Source organism: Phyllobates terribilis, unplaced genomic scaffold (genome assembly GCF_046119375.1).
Source record: "Phyllobates terribilis strain yellow unplaced genomic scaffold, ASM4611937v1 Scaffold_5__5_contigs__length_657084704, whole genome shotgun sequence".
Classification (NCBI taxonomy): domain Eukaryota; kingdom Metazoa; phylum Chordata; class Amphibia; order Anura; family Dendrobatidae; genus Phyllobates; species Phyllobates terribilis.
Window position 1 is genome coordinate 359,390,292 of NW_027362765.1, and position 19,839 is coordinate 359,410,130.

A 19,839-nucleotide genomic window follows, 5' to 3' on the forward strand; every position below is an offset into this window, starting at 1 on the left:
TAAAACCAAAGACTTCTCATATTGTATGGTACGAGACCACCAGGGCTTTACATTCTAGAATTATTATTAATCTGAAACTTCTTATAACCAGCAATTATATCAATATTAGTAACAAACTCTTATTATATTAATATCAACTCCTAGACCATCAAGGATAATATTACTAACTTCTAGACCATGAGGGATATTATTATAAACTCCTAGACCATCGGGGATAATATTACTAGCTGCCAGACCATAAGGGACATTATTACAAACTCCTAGACCATAAGAGATATTATTACTAACTGCCAGACCATCAGGGAAAATATTACTAATCTCTAGACCATCAGGGATAATATTCCTAACTTCTAGACCACCATGGATATTATACAAACTCCTAGACCATCAGGGATAATACTACTAATTCCTAAACTGTCAGGGATATTATTGCCAATTCATAGAACATCAACGATATTATTACAAACTTCTCGGCCACCAGAGATATTGGTACTCTTTCCCAAAACAACCACCCTTATCCAATATATATTGACCCTTGAACAGACTTCAAATAATTATTATCAAAGGGGATCCAAAAGAATCTTCTGAGACCCCAATCACATATTATATTCCCTACCAGATCCCCCAGAACAGCTCGTCATTTTGACTCATAGACAGCAATTCATGTATCATATTAATATATATGTATATATAGACCATAAATACAATGTGAAGCAATGATGTTGAGTTTCCAGCGGCCAAAGCTTACAAGGTGTCTTACACAGTGACACTGAGCCCCGGCACCGAGCAGAGTCCTTACCTGAACCACCCGCTCAAACACGTGCGCCATCGGCAGATAAGATATTCCAATGTCCGAGGTCAGCGGGGCGAAGGTGCTCTGTACAGTACGACCAAGGTGAAGGGTCCATGAAAAATGGAGAAGGGAACACAACTAAAGCCGCTGAATACATCCGACCACACAACCCTGGGGTACAATCAAGGTTACATGGCAGGAAACAAAAACATGTCCGTCACATCGAATGTCTCTCCAGTCCTATGTAATCCTGCTGTTCAGGAACATAGGAGAGCTGGGTAACATCCCACATGCTGACAGCGGTGGTGGCAATATGGGCTAGATAGATAGATAGATAGATAGATAGATAGATAGATAGATAGATAGATAGATAGATAGATAGATACAGTGGGGAAAATAAGTACACCTACAGAGAATGGAGAGGTCTGTAATTTTTATCGTAGATACACTTCACCTGTGAGAGACAGAATCTAAAAATAATCCAGAAAATCGCATTGTATGATTTTTACATAATTAAATTGCATTTTATTGCATGAAATAAGTATTTGATCACGTACTAATCAGCGAGAATTCTGGCTCTCACAGACCTGTTTTTCTTTATGAAGCCCTCCTACTCTGCACTCATTACCTATATTAATTGCACCTGTTTGAACTCGTTACCTGTATAAAAGACGCCTGTCCACACACTCAATCAATCACACTCCAACCTCTCCACCATGGCCAAGACCAAAGAGCTGTGTGAGGACACCAGGGACAAAATTGTAGACCTGCACGAGGCTGGGATGGGCTACAGGACAATAGGCAAGCAGCTTGGTGAGAAGGCAACAACTGCTGGCACAATTATTAGAAAATGGAAGAAACAAAAGATGACTATCAATCTTCCTCAGTCTGAGGCTCCATGCAAGATCTCGCCTCGTGGGGTAAGGATGATTCTGAGAAAGGTGAGGAATTGGCCCAGAACTACATGAGAGGACCTGGTCAATGACCTGAAGAGAGCTGGGACCACAGCCTCAAACATTACTGTTCGTAACACACTATGCCGTAATGGATTAATCCTGCAAAGCACGCAAGGTCCCCCTGCTCACGCCAGCACATGTCCAGGCCCGTTTGAAGTTCGCCTATGTCCATCTGAATGATCCAGAGGAGGCATGGGAGAAGATCATGTGGTCAGATGAGACCAAAACAGAACTTTTTGGTATCAACTCCACTCGCCGTGTTTAGAGGAAGAAGAAGGATGAGTACAATCCCAAGAACACCATCCCAACCATGAAGCATGGTGGGGAAAACCTCATACTTTGGGGTTGCTTTTCTGCAAAGGGGACAGGACGACTGCACCGTATTGCAGGATGGGTGGATGGGGTCATGCATCGTGAGATTTTGGCCATCAACCTCCTTCCCTCAGTAAGAGCATTGAAGATGGGTTGTGGCTGGATCTTCCAGCATGACAATGACCCGAAACATACAGCCAGGAAAACTGAGGAGTGACTCCGTAAGAAGCATTTCAAGGCCCTGGAGTAGCCTAGCCAGCCTCCAGGCCTGAACCCAATAGAAAATCTTTGGAGGGAACTGAAACTCAATGTAGTCCAGCGACAGCCCCGAAACCTGAAAGATCTCGAGAAGATCTGTATGGAGGAGGGGGCCAAAATCCCTGCCGCAGTGTGTGCAAACCTGGTCAAGAACTTTCGGAAATGTCTGACCTCTGTGATTGTAACAAAGGTTTCTGCACCAAATATTAAGTTCTGTTTTTCTATTGTATCAAATACTTATTTCATGCAATAAAATGCAAATTAATTAAGTAAAAATCCTACAATGTGATTTTCTGGATTTTATTTTAGATTCTGTCTCTCACAGGTGAAGTGACCTACGATAAAAATTACAGACCTCTCCCCCTCTGTGTATGGGGGGAAAACCTGCAAAATCGGCAGTGTATGAAATACTTCTTTTCCTCACTGTAGATAGATAGGAGATAGATTAATTATAGACACTTTTGCCAGGATTCATCGAGCTGTTTTTGCAAGTTTTCTAGTGTAAAACTGTTAGAAATGTTACCATTTATTGAATAGTGAGCAGAGATTTGCCAGAAGGGGGGACAAATTCCTCATAATTTACATTCCAAAAAAAGCACATAAGTTACGACAGAAATGTACGATAGTCCCGGCTGGAATACAGATAAAAGATGCGACAAATTCGCTATGAGGGGCGCTTCTCTTAATGAATTTGATGGCTCTGACTCCAGCGCACTCTTGCTCCGCCGTACAGGAGGTCGCTCTTGATGAATTCGAGCTTCTCCACCATTATGACAGTCACTTACCTCTGTGGCTTTAAGGAAACTGCTGGCATCAGCTACAACATTCTTGTGGGTGAGCATCGCCCCTTTGGGATCACCTGGTGGAAGGGATTACTATAAGAAGGGTGTGGGACACAGCTCTCATTACAGTTTAGGGCTCATCCACTTAAGGCCCCGTCACACTTAGCGACGCTGCAACGATCCCGACAACGATACGACCTGTCAGGGATCGTTGCTGCGTCGCTATGTGGTCGCTGGTGAGCTGTCAAACAGGCAGGCTCACCAACGATCAGGGGAGCAGCGACATCGTGGAAAGAATCTTTCCACGATGTCCTGCTCCTGGTTACCAGCCTGCTGAAGCAGGAGCAGGCTGGTAACTATGGTAAACATCGGGTTACTAGGGGCACACGCGCTCCTAGTAACCCGTTGTTTATCATGGTTACCACTCTGCTACAGTGAGCGGGAGGTTACCGCTCACTTTAGCAGGCTCGTAACCATGATAAACAACGGGTTACTAAGTGCGCGTGTGCCCCTAGTAACCCGCTGTTTATCATGGTTACCAGCCTGATCGCTGGTCCCGCTGGTCACACACAGCGATGTGCGCTGACCAGCGGGAGGGCATCGACCAAAAAATGGTCCAGGACATTCTGCAGCGATCAGCGACCTCACAGCAGGGGCCTGATCGCTGCAAAGTGTCACACATAGCGACATCGCTGGTGAGGTCGCTGTTGCGTCACCAAAACCGTGACTCAGCAGCGATCTCGCTATGTGAGACGGGGGCTTAAGACTTCAATGCAAAACAATGTAGCACCATAAAGAAAAAAACATTGTCATTCCAGAGTGGTCCGAGCGTCTGCCCCCTCCAGATCAGCCCTGGCATTTGTCACAGTATTTCTGTTGGTTTCACTGGGACATGAGGAAGAAACTGCAGCAATAAAGGGGGCACATACCCTTTTTTTTTTCAAATAATTATATATTAATTATATAATGTTACCTGTTGTTCCACTAGTGAAGCAGATCAGACACAAATCATCAGGACTGGGGGGCTACAAGAATGAAAGAGGATTGAACGGACAGTAAATCAACATATCGAGCTATCAGCATAAAACATCTATCATCTATCTATCATCTATCTATTATATATCTATTATCTATCATCTATCTATCATCTATTATCTATCTATCATCTATTATCTATCTATTATCTATCTATTATCTATCATCTATCTATCATCTATTATCTATCTATTATCTATCTATCTATCATCTATCTATCATCTATCTATTATCTATTATCTATCTATCATCTATCTATTATCTATCTATCTATCATCTATCTATCATCTATCTATTATATATCTATTATCTATCATCTATCTATTATCTATTATCTATCTATCATCTATTATCTATCTATTATCTATCTATTATCTATCATCTATCTATCATCTATTATCTATCTATCATCTATTATCTATCTATTATCTATCTATCATCTATTATCTATCTATCTATCATCTATCTATTATCTATCTATTATCTATTATCTATCTATCTATTATCTATCATCTATCTATCATCTATCTATTATCTATCTATCATCTATCTATTATCTATCTATTATCTATCTATCTATTATCTATCATCTATTTATTATCTATCTATCATCTATCTATTATCTATCTATTATCTATCATCTATCTATTATCTATCTATTATCTATTATCTATCATCTATCTATTATCTATTATCTATCATCTATCTATTATCTATTATCTATCATATATCTATCATTATCTATCATCTATCAATTATCTATCATCTATCTATTATCTATCTATCTATTATCTATCATATATCTATCATTATCTATCATCTATCTATTATCTATCTATTATCTATCTATCATCTATCTATCTATTATCTATCTATTATCTATCTATCTATTGTCTATCTATAATCTATCTATTATCTATATATTATCTATCATCTATCTATTATCTATCTATTATCCATCATCTATCTATTATCTATCTATCTATCATCTATTATCTATCTATCTATCATCTATCTATTATCTATCTATTATCTATCTATCTATTATCTATCATCTATCTATCATCTATCTATTATCTATCTATCTATCATCTATCTATTATCTATCTATCTATTATCTATCTATCTATTATCTATCATCTATCTATTATCTATCTATTATCTATCTATTATCTATCTATCTATTGTCTATCTATAATCTATCTATTATCTATATATTATCTATCATCTATCTATTATATATCTATTATCCATCATCTATCTATTATCTATCTATCATCTATTATCTATCTATTATCTGTCTATTATCTATCTATTATCTATCTATTATCTATATATTATCTATCATCTATCCATTATCTATCTGTTATCTATTATCTATCTATTATCTATCATCTATCTATATCTATGTATTATCTATCATCTATTATCTATCTATCATCTATCTATTATCTATCTCTATATCTATCTATCTATCATCTATTATCTATCTATCATCTATCCGTCTAATATGCATCTATCTATAGATCTATTTCCCATATCCGTCAATCTAATAATTATGAGATCTTTACACTGCAGGTTACAGAATAGATTCGTACATTTTAATTTAGAGATTTGAACTTAACATAATGTTTTGGTTTCAGTAAATAAATGTTATTCTTTCTTTTATAATATAAATAAAAATGAAAAAATATATTATTTCATTGAAAGTTCAATAAGAACTTTGTTCCATTAGTTATCAGAGCCGTGCAGCCGTGTGTCCATCACATTCCCTAGAAGTAGATAATGAAGGTTCCTACTGAATGACATCCAGCAGAGATATTAAAAATCAAGAGGAATTGATAAAGAAAGAATATTGGAATACTGAATGACATTTATTTGCTGCCCAGGATTTTTCTTTAGCTTTTATCTTTCACTTACTGCAGGTTTCTTGAAGTTTTCTTTTCCTAAATACTGAAAAAAAGAGAACATGTTACTAATCATATTAATGTTCAGCTTTTGTTTTTTTGTTTTTTAAATATCCTCAATATATTACACTCACTGTTTCTACGTCCTGTTCCATTACTGTTTGTTTCTACGTCCTCTTGCTTTACACTGCACCTCAGCTCCATTATGATACATGTGTGGTCAATGACTCCAGCTCAGATACATTCCACTTCCCGCTTCATCAGATACAATTGCTTTTGCTGTTCCCCCCATGCTTTACACTTCTGCTTTGATTAACTGCATATAAGCATCAGCCCAGCAGAAAGTCAATACAAGGAAAGATGATAACTTTGCAGCCAGGACTGGAGATTATAATTACAGGTAACTAAACTACAGAACTGGGGGGAGGAGCATAAACAAAGGGGAGGAGTCTGGGAGAGTAACATGTACTATAATAATATAGTGCAGCTGTTCCCACATTTATCGACTGCAGGTGAGAGAAAAATAACCTCCTTGGCTTTTAGTCCCTTGTAAATAACTGGTCAGTGACAAGAGTCCTGTTATCATTATGCTCCTGCCGATATCTAGTAAGTGTTTATCTCACTCCTGAGCTGGATTTACAGCTACGCTGCTCAGTCCTGCTGTATAATGTCCTCCATGCTGCTGCTTTGTAGTAAGTGTTTATCTCACTCCTGAGCTGGATTTACAGCTACACTGCTCAGTCCTGCTGTATAATGTCCTCCATGCTGCTGCTTTGTAGTAAGTGTTTATCTCATACCTGAGCTGGATTTACAGCTACGCTGCTCCGTCCTGCTGTATAATGTCCTCCATGCTGCTGCTTTGTAGTAAGTGTTTATCTCAGTCCTGAGCTGGATTTACAGCTACGCTGCTCAGTCCTGCTGTATAATGTCCTCCATGCTGCTGCTTTGTAGTAAGTGTTTATCTCATACCTGAGCTGGATTTACAGCTACGCTGCTCCGTCCTGCTGTATAATGTCCTCCATGCTGCTGCTTTGTAGTAAGTGTTTATCTCATACCTGAGCTGGATTTACAGCTACGCTGCTCAGTCCTGCTGTATAATGTCCTCCATGCTGCTGCTTTGTAGTAAGTGTTTATCTCATACCTGAGCTGGATTTACAGCTACGCTGCTCCGTCCTGCTGTATAATGTCCTCCATGCTGCTGCTTTGTAGTAAGTGTTTATCTCACTCCTGAGCTGGATTTACAGCTACGCTGCTCAGTCCTGCTGTATAATGTCCTCCATGCTGCTGCTTTGTAGTAAGTGTTTATCTCATACCTGAGCTGGATTTACAGCTACGCTGCTCCGTCCTGCTGTATAATGTCCTCCATGCTGCTGCTTTGTAGTAAGTGTTTATCTCACTCCTGAGCTGGATTTACAGCTACGCTGCTCAGTCCTGCTGTATAATGTCCTCCATGCTGCTGCTTTGTAGTAAGTGTTTATCTCAGTCCTGAGCTGGATTTACAGCTACGCTGCTCAGTCCTGCTGTATAATGTCCTCCATGCTGCTGCTTTGTAGTAAGTGTTTATCTCAGTCCTGAGCTGGATTTACAGCTACGCTGCTCAGTCCTGCTGTATAATGTCCTCCATGCTGCTGCTTTGTAGTAAGTGTTTATCTCATACCTGAGCTGGATTTACAGCTACGCTGCTCCGTCCTGCTGTATAATGTCCTCCATGCTGCTGCTTTGTAGTAAGTGTTTATCTCATACCTGAGCTGGATTTACAGCTACGCTGCTCAGTCCTGCTGTATAATGTCCTCCATGCTGCTGCTTTGTAGTAAGTGTTTATCTCATACCTGAGCTGGATTTACAGCTATGCTGCTCAGTCCTGCTGTATAATGTCCTCCATGCTGCTTTGTAGTAAGTGTTTATCTCATACCTGAGCTGGATTTACAGCTACGCTGCTCAGTCCTGCTGTATAATGTCCTCCATGCTGCTGCTTTGTAGTAAGTGTTTATCTCATACCTGAGCTGGATTTACAGCTACGCTGCTCCGTCCTGCTGTATAATGTCCTCCATGCTGCTGTCTTGTAGTAAGTGTTTATCTCATACCTGAGCTGGATTTACAGCTATGCTGCTCAGTCCTGCTGTATAATGTCCTCCATGCTGCTGCTTTGTAGTAAGTGTTTATCTCATACCTGAACTGGATTTACAGCTACGCTGCTCAGTCCTGCTGTATAATGTCCTCCATGCTGCTGCTTTGTAGTAAGTGTTTATCTCATACCTGAGCTGGATTTACAGCTACGCTGCTCCGTCCTACTGTATAATGTCCTCCATGCTGCTGCTTTGTAGTAAGTGTTTATCTCATACCTGAGCTGGATTTACAGCTACGCTGCTCAGTCCTGCTGTATAATGTCCTCCATGCTGCTGCTTTGTAGTAAGTGTTTATCTCATACCTGAGCTGGATTTACAGCTACGCTGCTCCGTCCTGCTGTATAATGTCCTCCATGCTGCTGCTTTGTAGTAAGTGTTTATCTCACTCCTGAGCTGGATTTACAGCTACGCTGCTCAGTCCTGCTGTATAATGTCCTCCATGCTGCTGCTTTGTAGTAAGTGTTTATCTCATACCTGAGCTGGATTTACAGCTACGCTGCTCCGTCCTGCTGTATAATGTCCTCCATGCTGCTGCTTTGTAGTAAGTGTTTATCTCACTCCTGAGCTGGATTTACAGCTACGCTGCTCAGTCCTGCTGTATAATGTCCTCCATGCTGCTGCTTTGTAGTAAGTGTTTATCTCAGTCCTGAGCTGGATTTACAGCTACGCTGCTCAGTCCTGCTGTATAATGTCCTCCATGCTGCTGCTTTGTAGTAAGTGTTTATCTCAGTCCTGAGCTGGATTTACAGCTACGCTGCTCAGTCCTGCTGTATAATGTCCTCCATGCTGCTGCTTTGTAGTAAGTGTTTATCTCATACCTGAGCTGGATTTACAGCTACGCTGCTCCGTCCTGCTGTATAATGTCCTCCATGCTGCTGCTTTGTAGTAAGTGTTTATCTCATACCTGAGCTGGATTTACAGCTACGCTGCTCAGTCCTGCTGTATAATGTCCTCCATGCTGCTGCTTTGTAGTAAGTGTTTATCTCATACCTGAGCTGGATTTACAGCTACGCTGCTCAGTCCTGCTGTATAATGTCCTCCATGCTGCTTTGTAGTAAGTGTTTATCTCATACCTGAGCTGGATTTACAGCTACGCTGCTCAGTCCTGCTGTATAATGTCCTCCATGCTGCTGCTTTGTAGTAAGTGTTTATCTCATACCTGAGCTGGATTTACAGCTACGCTGCTCCGTCCTGCTGTATAATGTCCTCCATGCTGCTGTCTTGTAGTAAGTGTTTATCTCATACCTGAGCTGGATTTACAGCTATGCTGCTCAGTCCTGCTGTATAATGTCCTCCATGCTGCTGCTTTGTAGTAAGTGTTTATCTCATACCTGAACTGGATTTACAGCTACGCTGCTCAGTCCTGCTGTATAATGTCCTCCATGCTGCTGCTTTGTAGTAAGTGTTTATCTCATACCTGAGCTGGATTTACAGCTACGCTGCTCCGTCCTACTGTATAATGTCCTCCATGCTGCTGCTTTGTAGTAAGTGTTTATCTCATACCTGAGCTGGATTTACAGCTACGCTGCTCAGTCCTGCTGTATAATGTCCTCCATGCTGCTGCTTTGTAGTAAGTGTTTATCTCATACCTGAGCTGGATTTACAGCTACGCTGCTCCGTCCTGCTGTATAATGTCCTCCATGCTGCTGCTTTGTAGTAAGTGTTTATCTCATACCTGAGCTGGATTTACAGCTACGCTGCTCCGTCCTGCTGTATAATGTCCTCCATGCTGCTGCTTTGTAGTAAGTGTTCATCTCATACCTGAGCTGGATTTACAGCTACGCTGCTCCGTCCTGCTGTATAATGTCCTCCATGCTGCTGCTTTGTAGTAAGTGTTTATCTCATACCTGAGCTGGATTTACAGCTACGCTGCTCCGTCCTACTGTATAATGTCCTCCATGCTGCTGCTTTGTAGTAAGTGTTTATCTCATACCTGAGCTGGATTTACAGCTACGCTGCTCAGTCCTGCTGTATAATGTCCTCCATGCTGCTGCTTTGTAGTAAGTGTTTATCTCATACCTGAGCTGGATTTACAGCTACGCTGCTCCGTCCTGCTGTATAATGTCCTCCATGCTGCTGCTTTGTAATAAGTGTTTATCTCATACCTGAGCTGGATTTACAGCTACGCTGCTCCGTCCTGCTGTATAATGTCCTCCATGCTGCTGCTTTGTAGTAAGTGTTTATCTCATACCTGAGCTGGATTTACAGCTACGCTGCTCAGTCCTGCTGTATAATGTCCTCCATGCTGCTGCTTTGTAGTAAGTGTTTATCTCATACCTGAGCTGGATTTACAGCTACGCTGCTCCGTCCTGCTGTATAATGTCCTCCATGCTGCTGCTTTGTAGTAAGTGTTTATCTCATACCTGAGCTGGATTTACAGCTACGCTGCTCCGTCCTGCTGTATAATGTCCTCCATGCTGCTGCTTTGTAGTAAGTGTTTATCTCATACCTGAGCTGGATTTACAGCTACGCTGCTCCGTCCTGCTGTATAATGTCCTCCATGCTGCTGCTTTGTAGTAAGTGTTTATCTCATACCTGAGCTGGATTTACAGCTACGCTGCTCCGTCCTGCTGTATAATGTCCTCCATGCTGCTGCTTTGTAGTAAGTGTTTATCTCATACCTGAGCTGGATTTACAGCTACGCTGCTCCGTCCTGCTGTATAATGTCCTCCATGCTGCTGCTTTGTAGTAAGTGTTTATCTCATACCTGAGCTGGATTTACAGCTACGCTGCTCCGTCCTGCTGTATAATGTCCTCCATGCTGCTGCTTTGTAGTAAGTGTTTATCTCATACCTGAGCTGGATTTACAGCTACGCTGCTCCGTCCTGCTGTATAATGTCCTCCATGCTGCTGCTTTGTAGTAAGTGTTTATCTCATACCTGAGCTGGATTTACAGCTACGCTGCTCCGTCCTGCTGTATAATGTCCTCCATGCTGCTGCTTTGTAGTAAGTGTTTATCTCATACCTGAGCTGGATTTACAGCTACGCTGCTCCGTCCTGCTGTATAATGTCCTCCATGCTGCTGTTTTGTAGTAAGTGTTTATCTCATACCTGAGCTGGATTTACAGCTACGCTGCTCCGTCCTACTGTATAATATCCTCCATGCTGCTGCTTTGTAGTAAGTGTTTATCTCATACCTGAGCTGGATTTACAGCTACGCTGCTCAGTCCTGATGTATAATGTCCTCCATGCTGCTGCTTTGTAGTAAGTGTTTATCTCATACCTTAGCTGGATTTACAGCTACGCTGCTCCGTCCTGCTGTATAATGTCCTCCATGCTGCTGCTTTGTAGTAAGTGTTTATCTCATACCTGAGCTGGATTTACAGCTACGCTGCTCCGTCCTGCTGTATAATGTCCTCCATGCTGCTGCTTTGTAGTAAGTGTTTATCTCACTCCTGAGCTGGATTTACAGCTACGCTGCTCCATCCTGCTGTATAATGTCCTCCATGCTGCTGCTTTGTAGTAAGTGTTTATCTCACTCCTGAGCTGGATTTACAGCTACGCTGCTCCGTCCTACTGTATAATGTCCTCCATGCTGCTGCTTTGTAGTAAGTGTTTATCTCATACCTGAGCTGGATTTACAGCTACTCTGCTCAGTCCTGCTGTATAATGTCCTCCATGCTGCTGTCTTGTAGTAAGTGTTTATCTCATACCTGAGCTGGATTTACAGCTACGCTGCTCAGTCCTGCTGTATAATGTCCTCCATGCTGCTGCTTTGTAGTAAGTGTTTATCTCATACCTGAGCTGGATTTACAGCTACGCTGCTCCGTCATGCTGTATAATGTCCTCCATGCTGCTGTCTTGTAGTAAGTGTTTATCTCATACCTGAGCTGGATTTACAGCTACGCTGCTCCGTCCTGCTGTATAATGTCCTCCATGCTGCTGCTTTGTAGTAAGTGTTTATCTCATACCTGAGCTGGATTTACAGCTACGCTGCTCCGTCCTGCTGTATAATGTCCTCCATGCTGCTGTCTTGTAGTAAGTGTTTATCTCATACCTGAGCTGGATTTACAGCTACGCTGCTCCGTCCTGCTGTATAATGTCCTCCATGCTGCTGCTTTGTAGTAAGTGTTTATCTCACCCCTAAGCTGCATTCACAGCTACACTGCTCATTCCTGCTGTATAATGTTAGCTGTGCTGTTATCTACTATTGGGGTTTGGCACAGGTGAGCTGTGTTTGGGGCTGATGTCACATACCTCCACATCCTTCATCAGCAGCAGCTCTACCCCGCACTTTTCAGATTGTTCTTTCAGATCGTTGCCAAATTCTTCCATCAGGATGATGATTTTCAGGCTGGGGGTGAGTCCCTTCTCAGCGTTATGGAGCAGAATCGCAGCTTTGTCAGGTTTATCGCAGACGATTAGGGATAAATCGGCTGTAGGACACAGCAGCACAGAGTATTTATAATGATATACAGTGAGGGAGGATATAATCTACAGGTCTCTCCTTGAGATTGTGGAGCACTGTAGAGTAAGGGATTGGGGATGATTCATATGTCAATGGATATCCTGATTTATACTTTGTATTACAATTTGTCACCATCTTTAAGACACCTGCTTGCTGTCTGGGAATATTAACATTTTTGATTACACCCAGATGATAAAATCCCGTGCAGACCTTGCATTTCTCACAGCTGAAATGGTCAACAAACTTTGTATAAAACAGTAGCATAAGCAATATAAGAAACCTTGTATTATATATTATCAAGGAAATCTGGTTCTTTCTCCACTTATTAGCCGCTTCTTCTCTTGCCCCTGCCTCCTCAACTCATCACCCACTATGGAAATCAGAAATTCTGCTCAAGACAAGACAGACTGAAAGCTCACTGAGGGATCAGATTACAGCTGCTTATTGAGCTATATAGAGAGAAGAAGAAGGAGTAGTGAGAGGGAGAAGCAGAGAGACTTGCAGACCTATGCTACTTTACTCCCATTGACTATCACAGGTTGCGGCTGGGATCCATTTATTATAATGGAAGAGAAAGTTCTGCGTACATTTTTTATTCTAAAAATGAAAAGCAGTCAGACCCTAAAAAATTCAATACGCCTTCTGCTTCCATCTGTATAACTAATACGACTGATCACTTAGTCCATTTTTCTGTTTCTGAAAAAGAACAGACACACGGGATGTCTAAACAGACATGTGGACGAAGCCTAAATGTTTTATCCCACCCCAGATCTGGATTCACAGCTACAACGTTGCACACTGCTGTAGAACGTCCTCCAAGCTGCTGCTTTCTATTAAAAGTTTTTCCCACCCCAGAGCTGGATTCACAGCTACACTGCTCAATACTGCATTAGAATATCCTCCAAGCTATTTCTTTCTATGAAATTTTTGCCCTTTCAGAGCTGAATTCACAGCTATGCTGCTCAATACTGCAGTACAATAGCCCTCAAGCTGTTTCTTTCTATTCAATGTTTGTCCTCCCAGAGCTGGATTCACAGCTATTTTGATCAATGCTGATATAGAATTTCCTCCAAGCTGCTGCATGCTATTAAGTGTGTATTTTATTTTACACCAGAGCTGGATTAAAGAGGTTGGCCACTATTTTTTTTATTGATGGCCATTGCTTAGGAAAGGTCAACAAATCTGATTGGTAGGGGTGCAGCCTCGCCAAACAGTTGTGACCGGTAGCAGCCCGGAAGCTGCATTCGCCGGCTGATTAGCGGGGATGCTGGGTATCGCAACTCCACCAATCAGATATTGATGGTCTATCCTAAGGATAGGTCATCAATAAAAAATAGTGACCAACCCCTTTAATAGCCACAATGTTCAATAAAGCTGTAGAATATCCCCACCCCACGAGCTGCTGCTTTCTATTAACTGTTTATCTCATCCTAGAGCTTGGTTCACAGCTATGCTGTTCAGTACTGCTGTATATTGTCCTCCATACTACTACTTTCTATTAAGTGTTTATCTTATCTTTCCCCAAAACTGAATGAACAGCTACAATGTTGATTACTGCTGTAGAATATCATCCACTCTACTGCTGCTTTCTTTTATGTGTTTATCTCACTCCAGAGCTGTATTCACAGCCACACTGCTCAGTACTCCTGTGTAATGTCCTCTACGCCGCTACTTCTGAACATGTGCTACATGAGTTAGGACATTATGAACCTCTCATGTTGGTGAATACTGTGTATGGTGCTGATGTGTTTGCTTCACCGACGCCTGTCTGGACCAGGTTCAGTTGTAACAACCTCTCAGTTGTGAGAAGTCTTATGGTTTGTTAGCAAGCCTAATTAAAATGTATCACGTATTTTCCGCTGTGGACATCACAGGTATATCTTGGACTTCTGTCACAGTTGTGCTAAGGATCTGCCATGTGCATTGCTATGGATCAGCCCAAGGATCAGTGACGTTTTCCATGCGGAATCCACCAGCAATAAGTAGCGTTCCGCAGGGAAAGATAAATTGACTAATTAGACTCAAGGCAAGACGTAGTGCAGGGCCCAGATGTAGGCAATGCAGCGTCAGTCCTGGAGAAGAGGGCGCCATTAGGAAACATGCGGGGTAAACAGTCAGTGAGTGATGCCGCCCTTCATTCATACAGATGGGTAACCAGTCCTGGTGACTTATGTCGGGGCATAGGAGGGATGCTATTAGCTCGGACCCCGGAGTCACTCACCTCGGTTAACAATGAATACGATGGCTTCTGCTCCTAACGTGTCATAAAGAGGAACCACCACCATAGAATAGGTGAAGCAGGCGAGCTCAGCAATCACCACCTGCCGGGGAGATGAGGGGTTAACAATCGTCCACTGCAGATCTACACTTTAGGCTGTGTGCCCACGATGCGATTTTCAAGCGTTTGTGCTGTGGAATTTCCGCAGCGTAAACGCTTGGGAAACGCTTGGTAAAGCTTCCCCCATGGTCCCCTATGCAATTCCGCACTTTCAATGCCGATGCTGAGGATTCTTCCGCAGCGTTTATGCTGCGCTCATGTCCATTAATTTTGCGGAAGCGCTGCGTTTTCGCCGCCATTGACTTGCATTAGAACGCACCAATTCCACAAGACTGCATCTGTACTTGCGTAATTGGCGCGTTCTAATGTGCGGATGGTAGGATGGAGGACAGGAGACTCTCATCCAGACCCAGGTACCATTAAAAAAGCTGTAAAAAAAGAATAAAATAAAAAATAAAGATTATATTCACCTTCCGACGGCCCCCGGACTCCTTCCCTGTGCTGGCTGCCAACAGATTGCGCAGGACTGAAGGACCTGCGGTGACGCCACAGTCATGTGACGGCAGGTCCTTCAGTACAGCGTATCGCGATCTGCCGGCAGCCAGCACAGGAGTGCAGCGAGACTGCAGGGGCCATAAGAAGGTAAGTATAGGTTTATTTTTTTATTTTTAACCATTCTCTCGGGTCACACTATATATGCCGGTTGCATGGATTTATATAGTGTGACCGAGTTGTCAAGCACTTTCCAAGTGATGCTAAAATCGCTTGTCAACCCGCATGCGGAAATGCATGTGAAGAACGCTTCACATCCGCATGTCCCAGGCAGGAAAAACGCATGTACAATCCGCATGTACAATCCGCATGCACAATCCGTATGCACAATCCGCATGCACAATCCGCAGGCACAATCCGCATGTACAATCCGCATGCACAATCCGCATGCATTTTTTTCTGCCAGGGAGATGCAGAAACGCTCAAAAAAAATCCTGAGCATTTCTGCATCGTGGGCACATAGCCTTACCTTCAAACTCGAAATTTAAAGGCTGTGACCATTCCTCTTTGTTACTGATACAAATTCAAGGTAACTATAAAAATGTATCATTTTGTCTTAAAAGACCACTACAGTCAGCTTCTCTCTGACCAGAAATGGCTGATAACAGAGAGTAATAGATTGTAGTCTTCTGTCTACAGTCACCTCCCCCAGTAATGGCTGATAACAGGGAGTAATAGATTGTAGGTCTTTTTTATTTATAGAAGAAGTACACTACATGACAGAACAATAATACATTCCAGGACACACAACATAAGAACAAAACTGCAGAACAAGACGACAAAAACCCGACACAAATCACAGAAAATAAAAACATAATAAATCAACCAGAAATAGAAGATCCGACCTACAGAGAAAGAACAAAATCACCATCCCCCCAGGAATATATACATAGAGAAGAAATAACTATTATAAAACCTATAAAACCCCCGGCCCAGCTTCATTCATACTACTATATACAATCTCACACAACGCTCACACCGTCCTATATACACATAAAACACCGTCCTATATACAAGATTATATACAATAAAACACTAAACCTAATATACCGTATATACAACCGGGAACTAACACTAACCTACTGGTCCCACTGCCTGACCTTAGTCACCCCCTTACCGCACCTCATTCACACCACAGAAAACCAAAAATAACAATATATACAATAGTGACATGGACAAATTTAAACCTTTTTTTTTTTTTTTTTTTATATATATTTTTTTTTGTAATTTTTTTTAATACATATATAAAACACAGCCCTACACTAACTATCCCGCCACCCCTGATCCAGCTCTGGCCACAAAGTTCAGGATTACTCCGAGCTAGGATCAGGCCCCAGAGTTTTTCCCCAGGCGGGGCCTGGACCAGGCCAGATCAGTCCTCTTATCACCGCTGATGAAGAACTCCCCCAAATCCCCCACCCAACCTAACTAAAACCCCCTATTATACATTATATACAATATAAACAGAGCACAACCTACACACTCACCATCCAAGGCTCAAGTTCGATGCCGGCAAACCTTCTATTCAGGAGACAGAAATACAAAACAAAAATCTAGGGTGGAAAGACATCAGCCCACCACCAGGATATAGGAGTACTACCGGACTAAAGCCCCCGTCTCACATAGCGAGATCGCTGCTGAGTCACAGTTTTGGTGACGCAACAGCGACCTCACCAGCGATGTCGCTATGTGTGACACTTTGCAGCGATCAGGCCCCTGCTGTGAGGTCGCTGATCACTGCAGAATGTCCTGGACCTTTTTTTGGTCGTTGCCCTCCCGCTGGTCAGCACACATCGCTGTGTGTGACCAGCGGGACCAGCGATCAGGCTGGTAACCATGATAAACATCGGGTTACTAGGGGCACACGCGCACTTAGTAACCCGCTGTTATCATGGTTACCACTCTGCTACAGTGAGCGGTAACCTCTCGCTCACCGTAGCAGAGTGGTAACCATTATAAACAGCGGGTTACTAGGTGCGCGTGTGCCCCTAGTAACCCGATGTTTACCATGGTTACCAGCCTGCTCCTGCTTCAGCAGGCTGGTAACCAGGAGCAGGACATCGTGGAAAGATTCTTTCCACAATGTCGCTGCTCCCCTGATCGTTGGTGAGCCTGCCTGTTTGACAGCTCACCAGCGACCACATAGCGACGCAGCAACGATCCCTGACAGGTCGTATCGTTGTCGGGATCGTTGCAGCGTCGCTAAGTGTGACGGGGCCTTTAGGCACCCTGAAGGAAAAGCCCCTCCAGAGACGGGCCGCCCTCCGGGCACCCAGTCCTTCATACTCCAGAGAACGTACCTTCACCAGGTCACCTAGGATGTTCCTACAGACTTCATCTACATGGAGGATTTTACTCTGCGTCGAGACTAAAACTCGTGCGTTCCACGTGAAATACCTGACCACTGCGCTGACTATGAATAAAGTGTCTCGGTCCCTTCTCCCAAGGTCTCCGAACGCTCCATAGGCTACTCCTGTCCTAAGTAATGGCTGATAACAGAGAGTAATAGATTGAAGTCATCTGTAGTACAGTCCCCTTCCCCAGTAATGGCTGATAACTGAGAGCAATTGGTTGTTTCTGGTATTGAAGCTCAGTTTCATGGAAGTGAATATCTCTGAACTGCAGTACCAGACACAACAATGTGTTCAGCGGTGGCGCTGTCTAGCGATGGATGCGGTCATAAATTCTGGTTAACCCCTGTTTGGCTGATGAAGGGTTCCTATTGGAGGACTGGAAGAGCTTTTACCTCTCCTGATTGGCTGATTTACCTCTGGGCGGTTCTGGGAGAAGACTCCAATGAACTGGTCCGGTGACGCCTTACATCCCTTCTGGATGAAACCTGAACCCAAATTTTCGGCTCTGTCTGCCACCTGCACGGTATCAATTCTCAAGACTTAGTGTCAGCAAAATGAAGAAACATTTCCCCCCAGACCTAAAACGCCCCCTCTTGGGTGATCACTAGTAATCTCTGCTGGGTGTCAGCCATGACAGTACGGTCTCAATACAATATATGAATTATAATCTTGCCCCTGTGCACAGCACAAAGCCCATTAATATACATTATTATGTGATATAATAATATACAGTATGTATTATGTAGCAATATATGTATTGTATCATTAGGCTCTACCTGTGCTTGTGTCAGTCTTTACTGCCATAATAGTATTATATTTCTACATAATCAACCAACCATTCTCCTCCCTCACTACATGGTCCTGACCTCACCTGCCGATATGTGATCCATTTATACGGTTGATTAGGTTTACGGTAGCCGAGACAATCTCCATTCCCTGCAGAATAAAAATATCACATTATAAAAATAATACACAAGTAATTACCTAACAATAATGCAATAAAACACTGATAGAAATAGTAATGGGGAGTTACATAGGGGAGGGGGCTTATGACTTCCTCTCAGGTCCCCCACTTGGCACAGTGATGATCTTGTTTCTCATTTTTATGCTTTCTCTTATTTTCTAGTTTAAAAAAATAATAATCTTTCTTCATTTTTTGGAAACCATCAGCAAGCAGGTAAGGTGATAACCAGCTTGCAAATGGTTTCAACGAAGCTAGAAATTATTCTGCCTGGAATAAAAAATGGAGAGAGATGGAAAAACAAATGAAAACAGCTAAAATATATGATAAACTTACTAAGGAAATGTGTTACATTTACTACAACAAAGCAAATGTTAATCGAGGAGGAAACGTAGTTAACTAATAATCCACAAAGAGACAGGATCACAAATTTATAAGAAAATAGTTTAATGGTTTAGAATCCAAATCTCCCAAAAGAACAATTGGGACAATTGTTTACTCATCTACTTTATCATTTTTATTGCTACAATGTGTCAAAAATTAAAAAAACTAAGCATTTTTCAAGTAGAGTTATGTGTTTATGGTGCCTTTTCAGAACTATAAATCTCTATGGCAACAGACGACAAACAATCCTGGTGTAGTCAGACTCCAGTCTCTTATTTTTCTGTTCCAACATACAGTGGTGTGAAAAAGTGTTTGCCCCCTTCCTGATTTCTTATTCTTTTGCATGTTTGTTACTTAAATGTTTCAGATCACTTAACAAACGTAAATATCAGACAAAGATAACACAAGTAAACACAAAATGCAGTTTTTAAATGAAGGTCTTTATTATTAAGGGAAAAAGAAATCCAAACCTACAGGTCCCTGTGTGAAAAAGTGATTGTCCCCTCACTTAAAACATAAATTAACTGTGGTTTATCACATCTTTGGGAAGCTGAGTTCAATTTCCCCAGCCACACACAGGCCTGATCACTGCCACACCTGTTGTCAATGAAGAAATCACTTAAATAGGACCTGCCTGACAAAGTGAAGTAGACCAAAAGATCCTCAAAAGCTATACATCATGCTGCGATCCAAAGAAATTCAGGAACCATTGAGAAACAAAGTAATTGAGATC

The 19,839-nt window shown here is 42.2% G+C and overlaps 1 protein-coding gene across 1 annotated transcript in view; it reads right to left on the reverse strand.

The window, feature by feature from the left end:
- ACSL5 (acyl-CoA synthetase long chain family member 5) overlaps positions 1–19,839 on the reverse strand; it is a 101,163-nt gene that overhangs the window by 39,981 nt on the left and 41,343 nt on the right. Inside the window, exons 4-11 of the mRNA XM_073684730.1 lie at positions 18,633–18,697; positions 18,176–18,277; positions 14,799–14,898; positions 12,367–12,545; positions 6,057–6,089; positions 4,075–4,126; positions 3,105–3,178; positions 800–877 (exon numbers count right to left, since the gene is read on the reverse strand). Of these exons, the coding sequence (XP_073540831.1) occupies positions 800–877; positions 3,105–3,178; positions 4,075–4,126; positions 6,057–6,089; positions 12,367–12,545; positions 14,799–14,898; positions 18,176–18,277; positions 18,633–18,697 (683 nt within the window). The remainder of the gene's footprint in view (positions 1–799; positions 878–3,104; positions 3,179–4,074; positions 4,127–6,056; positions 6,090–12,366; positions 12,546–14,798; positions 14,899–18,175; positions 18,278–18,632; positions 18,698–19,839) is intronic.